This window comes from Priapulus caudatus, unplaced genomic scaffold (assembly GCF_000485595.1).
Source record: "Priapulus caudatus unplaced genomic scaffold, Priapulus_caudatus-5.0.1 Scaffold142, whole genome shotgun sequence".
Lineage (NCBI taxonomy): Eukaryota > Metazoa > Priapulida > Priapulimorpha > Priapulimorphida > Priapulidae > Priapulus > Priapulus caudatus.
Genome location: NW_014577203.1, coordinates 264,326 through 274,342, shown reverse-complemented (window position 1 = coordinate 274,342; position 10,017 = coordinate 264,326). Strand labels below are relative to the sequence as shown.

Genomic DNA, 10,017 nt, shown 5'->3' with positions numbered 1-10,017 from the left:
AAAAAAATAAAATAAAACAAGCAGACAAACATTAGCCAATCAGAACCGTCCCCTAGCGGATCACTATCTCTGCCTTGTGCAAAATTCCTATCAATCATATAGAGTGATGATATGTAATATATATATAATATATATATATATATATATATATATATATATTAAGTTGATGTCGTCACGGTTGCATTGACAACGAACACACTGTTCTAAACAATCATATGCTCTGGTAACATTAAAGCCGTACTATGCGCATCCAAATGCTAATATTCTCCACTACTAGACTAGCAAATACTTGTCGTGTCATGCATAATCACATCTACTTATGGCAGAATAAACTCTAGTTCCTCCATTTCACTGCGCGTTTGCTTAAACCCACAAGAAAGAGGCGCGAAATCTGGTAATCTGGCGCCAACGCCGACTTGTTGCCAAGCAACTTTAGCCTTAAAGCGTTAGGTGACGTCAACATGTTTTTAGTCTTTGCTACACCCGTACCGCTGTACGCAGCACCGCTGCACGCGTTGCTTGGGAGAGCAACGCGAAACAGTTAACAACATTAGAGAAATTTGAACAACATTGGAGTATTTTCAAATGCCTTTTATAAGACAACGCGCAGTGAAATGGGAGGAACTAGCAGTTTATTCTTGTCATAACGGTAGCCTATGATTCTGCATGACACGAAGGATATTTGCTAGGTCTAGTACTGGAGAAATTAGCGTGTAGGCATGCCGCATAGTGCGGCTTGTAAACTGCCGCTGAAAATGATGTCGTGTTTGCTACCGAATTGTACACCATCAGTCTGAGATCATTTATTGAGTTTTTATAGATTTCCCAAGAATGCGACAGTTGAAAACAACTACGAAAAAAAATAAAAAAAATAACAATAAAGAAAATAAATAAAAAAATCATTAACTTTAAAATATCGTACGCATCGACTATTAGCCTACGATGCCTTTAACACGCCCTGCTCTGCCAGCGCACACACTCCGTGTTTTACGGACGCAACAACATTTTCACGCAGTGTTAATGTTATGCCTGAAGCCAGTGGGTTGTTTAGAAACCAGTGGGTCATTGTTCATATGCCACCGTGACGTCACACTTCGCCGTACTCTATTGGGCGATGCGGTGCTCACGACAGCGGGCTAACCTGTATAATACCAGTCGCTCATTTTACGCTTGACTGCCGTTCGCTACGACTGACGCCTGTAAGCGAATGCAGCCTTAACAGTCGCAAAACCGCAATAACGACAGAACGAGGCTAAGGCCAGGCCATCAATCCACTGCAAGGTTACGTGACAGACTACTGTATCCTTTAGCCTGTGGTTGCGTGTTTGTAAGTCTACAGCCAGCGCACCTAGCGGAAGTGAACTGAATCGTGCATGTTTTCCATGGAGATTTTCCATTAGATATTCTAAATATGTTTTTTTTAAACATTTAACCTAATAAATAACAAAAGGCAAAGTATTAGAATCGAACCTGATACATAGGAATGAAGCACGAAAAATTTCAGCCAGATTCGCGCACGCGCCTAGAAGTTATGCAGGAACAAACAGAACGACACTACTCAAATTATTATATAAATATATAATTTTATATTTTTGTCTGACAAATGTAAATAAAGGTAATTTAACTTGATTAAATATCATGCGGTTTTGATGTCGTGCGTTTCAAAAGCATCGGCTCAATCCTATCAACAACCCCAGCATCGGCAGCACCCAGCGTCATCATGATGACATTTTTCGATATAAACGGAAAATAGTAGTATTCGTTTTAACATTTAACAAAGAATATGCTTACTGAATTCCAGGCCGTATGTAAATTTGTGACCCCCGCGGTTGTAGAGGGATAACTTACTTTATCAGAGCTGTTCGTAGTAAAATTAAGTTTGAAAAGGAAGATTTCGATGCGTAAATATATAACTAAGGCGACAAAGCGCACATAATAACGGCAACGTACATAGAGGGTACTTATCACAGTCAACGTGATCAAATGGCTGCGTTAGAGAGACCGTTTAGCTATGCGCAGTGATATTTATCGGAATGTTCGTCTTTGTAGAGCTCGTCAATGGCTCTAATTCGAAACTATAAGCGCCGTTGGTGATTAGATGATCCGGCTCCGCTATGACACGCGAATAAACAGCTGTGCCATTTAGCATCAATGTTTCTGTAACGGCGCCCCCTTCGGTGGCTTTCCGTCTATAAACATGGGGATATTCTTTCAGGATTTCTTTGCAGGATACTGGCTTCTTCTTGAAACTTGTCTCAGATTGGTGACGCCAGCCCTGATTACCGCATGTGAATACTTTCTTGTTATCATTGGAGCCATTGATAGAGTGCTTCAAAAAGCCAAGCGTGTCCCGAGGGGAAGGGAACATATATGGGCCATAGGGTCGCTGATGCAATGGGAATACCATCGCTTTCGGGTAAACTCGATGTGGTGTCTTGCGCCTGTGGTGCTCCCAGACATGCGTCGAATTCTCGTCGTAGAAGGATATGTCAATAAAGGGCCATGACCACGCGTACTTCCACTTCTTCGGTGTGCTCTTCAGGTGAAACTTGTTGTATTTTTTTCGGTATGGTTTGTGATTGTGTATTCCGGTGCTAGGCTGAGCAATAACTTCTCGGCGTGACGTCGCTCGCCAACCTTTACCACGATGTCAATGTCGTCGTCCTAAGGTAGTAAGTCATGGCACATGTATGAACCTGGAAAGAACGCACAACATTGGAAATCAGTGATACAGTGATATGTAGCTATACATGATTTCTCCGAACATGGGACGTCTGTGTGTACAGGTGCTGTACGTGCTACTAAATTGTTGTTTGCTTTCACAAGACATATGGTATCACATAGACGTTACCAAGAGCACACAAACCTCGCCCAAAGGGTTTACGTGTTCATGTCGTCGTTATCCACTGCGTGTATATGCACCATAATGAACACTCACCTACGACGACGATCAAGACACGGAAACTAAGTTCTTATTGTGTTAGACACCCTATATATGGGTGAAAGGTGAATCCTTCAATATAAAGCCAAACCTCGTACAGGGGCGGATCTAGGGGGGGGGGTTCGGTGGTCCGGACCCCAACCCTTTAATTTCAAAGTGCCATAAAAAATTTCATTCCAATTATTTTAGGGCTAGTTTTTCTGATAAAGGTTTACTTATATGTATATAAATTCGTTATGAAAACCTAGAAATGGGCAAAGAGGGACCCGCGGGGCGTCCGGGGGGCGAATTTACAATTCCCAAACAGGATTGCCATAGCAAATATTTCTAGCCTTCTGATTGGTCAATCGCAGTTGGTATAGGAAATATTTCTAGCCTTCTGATTGGTCAATCGCAGTTGGTATTTTACATATGCACGTGGAGCGTTTGTTGACAAATATTTCTGAGTTTGCACGTGAACAGGTGAAGGGAGGTTCGAATCCTACTAAGGGTTATTTTTTGAAAACTTTTTTTATTTTTATTTTATCATTAAATTGATTAAATTAATCGTGAATGTCCTATATATCATAGATTTCTGGCATCTACATGCACTGCTGTTCAGAAATCTTGCGGGTGTACTGGACAAAGGCCTACCCACCTGGCAGAGAATGCAAAGCCTCATTATTTTGGGCAAAATAAGGTCGATTCTGATTTAAGGGGTGTCTTCCTGTTCTTTTGACAGTTAAACAAACAGTTCCAAGTGGTTGTAACCCTGGCAATATATTGGCTGTCTCTATAAGCCTACTGCTATGATCAGGGTAATGCCCTTTGTTTTAAGGAGTGACGTTTACAATTATTATGATTATAAATTAAAGATAATGCATTATACCAACCACGCTATAACCGCGATTACTCCGTGTGCTTTAGGTGTACTGTATGTGCTTTGTTATTCAGCACATTCGGAGAAAACCAAAATTTATCAGAATTAACTTTCATGGCATAAATCCCCTCATGGAAAATCAATTCTACTGGATCTCAGTTTCACTCACATGTAACACCAAGAACAGGTAATGAGAACCAGTAAAAAACTATTCCTAAATAAAAACTTTATTAATCAATAAACTTCTTGTTTACCTCTTCTACAAATTATTATTGCATAAATTTTGTTGCAACTAATTATAATGACAACAGTGTTACATGCAGCTATTCTTAAAAAGATATCTGATTTCGATAAAAATTTCAGGTCAATATTTCTCATTTACCTTATACATTAACTGTACCTACATGCAAGAGTATAACAAATAGAGTTCCTTATAGTTCCTTATATGTACTTGATGAGATGCCAATTTTAATCGAAAAATGTACATACCAGTGTTGTGATTCAACTGGTTATACAGGTTACGGCCCTCCATAGACTCGCTGGAACCTTTTGTAAGGGATGTTGGAAAATATAACTACACTTGTACAGTGGTTCACAATCTATATATAAGTTCAATTAAATGAAATCAATATAAGGTATTGATCTGTTACTCAAGAGTCCTCCACGTGAGATCATCATTTTACAGATGGCAGCAAGTACTAGTATACTTATGGATTGCACAGGTCGTAATTGTGTCTTTGCAAAACGGGAGGAGACAGAATAAGATCCCTGTAAATTTTATGTCAGACAGCACTGTAATAAATTAAAGAAATTCTAAAAACCTGTGGGCTACCATATGTGGAGTGTTTGTTGACAAATATTTCTGAGTTTGCACGTGAACAGGTGAAGGGAGGTTCGAATCCTACTAAGGGTTATTTTTTGAAAACATTTTTTCTTTCTAATTTTATCATTAAATTGATTAAATTAATCGTGGATGTCCTATATATCATAGATTTCTGGCATCTACATGCACTGCTGTTCAGAAATCTTGCGGGTGTAGTGGAATCACTACTGCCAAAGGCCTACCCACCTGGCAGAGAATGCAAAGCCTCATTATTTTGGGCAAAATAAGGTCGATTCTGATTTAAGTGGTGTCCTCCTGTTCTTTTGACAGTTAAACAAACAGTTCCAAGTGGTTGTAACCCTGGCAATATATTGGCTGTCTCTATAAGCCTACTGCTATGATCAAGGTAATGCCCTTTGTTTTAAAGAGTGACGTTTACAATTATTATGATTATAAATTAAAGATAATGCATTATACCAACCACGCTATAACCGCGATTACTCCATGTGCTTTAGGTGTACTGTATGTGCTTTGTTATTCAGCACATTCGGAGAAGACCAAAATTCATCAGAATTAACTTTTATGGCATAAATCCCCTCATGGAAAATCAATTCTGCTGGATCTCAGTTTCACTCACATGTAACACCAAGAACAGGTAATGAGAACCAGTAAAAAGCTATTCCAAAATAAAAACTTTATTAATCAATAAACTTCTTGTTTACCTCTTCTACAAATCATCATTACATAAATTTTGTTGCAACTTATAATGACAACAGTGTTACAGCTATTCTTAAAAAGATATCTGATTTCGATAAAAATTCCAGGTCAATATTTCTCATTTACCTTATACATTAATTGTACCTACATACAAGAGTATAACAAATAGAGTTCCTTATAGTTCCTTACATGTACTTGATGAGATGCCAATTTTAATTGAAAAATGTACATACCAGTGTTGTGATTCAACTGGTTATACAGGTTACGGCCCTTCATAGACTCGCTGGAACCTTTTGTAAGAGATGTTGGAAAATATAACTACACTTGTACAGTGGTTCACAATCTATATATAAGTTCAATTAAATGAAATCAATATGAGGTATTGATCTCTTACTCAAGAGTCTTCCACGTGAGATCATCATTTTACAGATGGCAGCAAGTACTAGTACTTATGGATTGCACAGGTCGTAATTGTGTCTTTGCAAAACGGGAGGAGACAGAATAAGATCCCTGTAAATTTTATGTCAGACAGCACTGTAGTAAATTAAAGAAATTCTAAAAACCTGTGGGCTACCATTGACATAAATCTCATTTTCAGCACACACTCAATAACTTTTCCATGTTCTACCACTTAGAAGACTTGTTTCTTCCAATATTTTCATTGTTTGTGACGCACTGACTGAGAGAATGGGGAGCTTTTCCTGGCTTTTTCTTTGGCATCAACTGACAAGTGTCCTTCATCATGCGTTTGCGCGATTCGCAAACACCATTCACCTTGCGACCGGTTTGGAGGCATCTGCGACCCCCAAGGACATGTGTCCGGCGACTCACAGCAGCAGGCTGCACCCCAATGGCGGTACCCCTTTTTCGGTTAAGTCTCTTCTTTCTGGCCTCAGTTAGGGACAAACTTGCACCTGTGTACTTCCCAAAGGTTTTTAATGCACTTACAAGAGCTGTATTAGTCTTGAGGGAATTGTATTGAGTTACAAATGTGTCTATTGGTCCAATGAGTTCTTCTGGATTGTCTCGCAGAATAGACACAAGATTTTTAGTGCACTCCATGAGTGCCGATTCCAGTGAAGCAACCTTTTCACTCTCACCATTTGCCTCAGTAACCGTTGTTACCTGGTCCATACTCATGCTGTTATTATTCCAGTCGTTGAACTTGTTTTGCAGCTGTCTCTGCAAATTTAGTGAGTGTACACTAGTACTGGTCGACATACTGGTACCAGGAGCATCGCTAAGTGGCACATCCATATCATCATCACTTATAGGAAAACATTGTCACACGAATCAACAGCATTGTCCTCTTCAAGTTCTACTGGTTTATGATTGACACCTCCTGTAAGGCTGGTAAACCAACCAGGACGGACATTTTCCATTCCTGTAGCAAGGTACAGCAAGTGTTGACGCATCACTGGATCATTGAGGGGAAGAAAATTCAACGATGAGACATTGAAATGGCGGACAACAGCATATTGGTGCTTACAAGGTGCACCATTGATACCAGCACAGCAAGTGCACAGTGAAATTGACATTTCAATGTAGTAAGTCACATCCTCTTTTGATTGACTTCTGCATTCGAAGGTATCAGGACCAGTTTTTGTCACCATCTCTTTTGGGATGACAGCACCGCCAGGGAGGTACTTCTGCGACACAGTGACATCAATACAACCATTCGCAAGGTCAGTCAACCGCCTCTCATAGTAACTTGTCATCCTAGTCAGCAAAAAATCTAGCAACTGCACTGCATTGTATGCTTTAACTCGTTCAAATACTTTGTCCTTCAAGATGCGCATGGCCGCCTCAGCGTAATTTTTTGTATTATTGCCTCTGACGGGTAATTCTTCCCTATAACATAGGGCCCATTCTGCACGACGATCATACAAATGCTCGCAATGTTGGATGTACTTCGGGTACATTTCTGCCACATCACTGTTTGTTAGTTCGGTGTAGGCTGCTTCTAGTGCCTCCTTTGAGGTGGCGTACGTCATGGTTTTGACAAGAAATAGCAGATGAGGACGATGTTCCTTTTGGATGCTATTTTTCGCCTCCCACAAGAATCTCCAAATGGCCTGGAGAAGATGGAACACACACAATATCAATGTTGCCTGCGGGAAGACATCACGAAGACTACTCCTTTCTGCATTACTGTCATCAGATATGAACACTAGAGGGCCCAATGTTCCACGCCCATAAAATGCATCTTTAGGAGCAATGCCTAGAAACAGTTTTAGTGCAGCAGTGATGCACTCCCGTGTTTCTGACGTCGTAATCAGACACCCCAAAGGCAATCCTCCAGCTGAACTATGCGTCAAAAGCATAAAAATGCGGCAATCATACCTGTCCATACCCCCCGAAGCGTCAATAAACACTAGTTCGCCACTGTATTCATGCTTTTGATGAATTCGTTTCATCAATGGTGTGCAAATTGCGATTACAAGCTTATTGTCTATCTGTTCTAATTTGGCACACTCCTCGCCCTGCTCACCTCCATTGTATGACTTGAATCGGCACCCTCTAAGTCCAGGATCATCTTTCAACAGATGTAGCTCCATAGCTTTTCTTGAATGCTTTTCGTACAAGCTGGAATGGAATATAAGAACAATACTGATCATTCACAATAGCATTCCTAAAATTTTCAACAAAGTCCACACTCACTCATTTGTTCACTCCAATTTATGCACAGCACATGTCTGGCTCCAGTTCCCACAGCTTTCATTTTTATTTTATTTGTGTTGGTGTGTGATAACAAATGATTTGTATCAAAAAAGTTTCAATAAAAATTCGCCAAGTTCGTTAGATCAGTGATACTAGCTACTCACATACGTATCACTCAGCCATGATTCTCAGAATCTTGCCAATCAACTCACTACAGATCACTATGACATGGAGTACTGTAACTGTAAGCTCGTCGTAAATTGCACAACACGGTTTTCGTACAGTTTGGGGTGGGCAGAATTTCCGCACTATTCGAAAGCACTAAAACCTAATTCCAAATGAATAATGCTCACCGGCTGCCAAAAAAAGAGTCGCGAACAAGTCAAGTAGCCACCTGTATTACGAACTATCACTAGTCATGCCTGTGATCATCACTGAGAAGACTATCATGTTTTTAAAGACTTAGGTCCTGGAAAGGACTGCCATTTCCTACAATTTCCAAAACCAGTATGAACCCTGTGACTGTGAGTACATTGTACACGACATGTTAGTATGCATGAACATGTGCAAAAGAAAACCATCTAAAAATAAACTTACGTATAGCAGAACCTTAAGTCAGGACACTTTGACCTATCAGCAGCCTCATAAACGTAGTCAGATCCATACTCCAACTGCATATCAAGCTTGTGGGTATTCAAGGCAGTGGATGGGGAGTGGTCTCTGGAAAACAGGTCTTTGAATTTGGTCACTGTTGCTTCCGAAACATCTCTGAATTTCAGGGTATCAGCGCTCTCAATCAGATGATTATGAACGTGATGGAGTCGCACAACCATTGGAAAAGTGGGAAGATGAGGGGCTACTGTTTTAGCCCTGAAAAAGAAGCATAGAATTAATCTCGACTGCCAAATTTTCCAAACAAGTCGTTTTTTAGGAATAAGTTTAATTATTAATATTACCTGTGTACCTTAGTGTCCAGCAAGAGAGATCACCTATAATAACCAAATATTTTCACAATATACCCCTCCAAAACTCTGGGAAAAAATGTGTTACCGCACATAAATTGTTCAATGCGGTATACTACATTTTTAATTAGATGTATGTCTATGTTATTATTGTTATCTCCTTTGGCACTCCTTCAGGATGAACTTTTGTACTGTACGCAACTTACCTACAACGCTTCCCTGGCAACTTCTTTACTGTTAAATCCATTTGTGCAGTACACTGTGTGTTCTTGCATCCTCTTTTCAAGTTAGCTGTTGATGTCCGAGGCAGTGTATTATGTTGGCAGCGATAGAACGTCTTCCAGAGATTAGTCTTCGGAACCTTAACAGGCTTTGTGGCCAGTACTCGGAATGTAACCTTGCTTGTTTCTGTGTACTCCTTCAACCATTTTTGGGCTCCATCCGCATCTCCAATATTGACCCGGAATTCTGAATGAAATCCATTTTCATTTTCCAGTGCTTTAAAGTTGCACACATGATATTCATAATCATGCGGAAGGGCTCTCTAAAATGAAAGAAAAATGAAAGCAATGAAAATAAAACTCAAGGAAATGTCTATTTTAATCTAATTATCAAAATAAATTATACATTGTAGGCCTGTGATGATTTCATGCAGGCTGATCGTCGAATTCTTTTCAGGGGCGTACCACTGAAGTCACAATCTCAGTCAGACAGATTTTAGTCAAAAGGCTAACTTAAACTGGCATAGTCATAAGGGGTAGGTTGAGAGATTTCTTAGGCCAAGTAAAAAAATTGCTTGTTTTTGGTCACCGACCTACCCTCAGAAAATGCCTCTGACCCCAGATTTTTCACCTCATTTTCACCTTTGATTTTCAGTATTAAATTTTTCAAATACTTGACATGCCATTCTCACTTTCAGCAGATCGACTCAAGTCAGCGCCACACTGTGTTGAAAGCTCGCACTTTCGGCCAGAATGATGAAGATGATGATGAGAATCTGATGAAACACATTCACGTATTTCCGCTATTTCATGCATGTTATCTTTTACAGATT

The 10,017-nt window shown here is 39.9% G+C and overlaps 1 protein-coding gene across 1 annotated transcript; it reads right to left on the bottom strand.

The window, feature by feature from the left end:
* Positions 1-6,538: 6,538 nt before the first annotated feature.
* Positions 6,539-7,803, bottom strand: LOC106806104. The gene is made up of 2 exons (XM_014807958.1): positions 7,684-7,803; positions 6,539-7,415 (listed from the first exon to the last, which is right to left on the bottom strand). Exon 2 carries the CDS (start codon positions 7,332-7,334, stop codon positions 6,609-6,611), a length of 726 nt encoding a protein of 241 aa, XP_014663444.1. The 5' UTR covers positions 7,335-7,415; positions 7,684-7,803; the 3' UTR covers positions 6,539-6,608.
* Between the last annotated feature and the right edge of the window lie 2,214 nt (positions 7,804-10,017).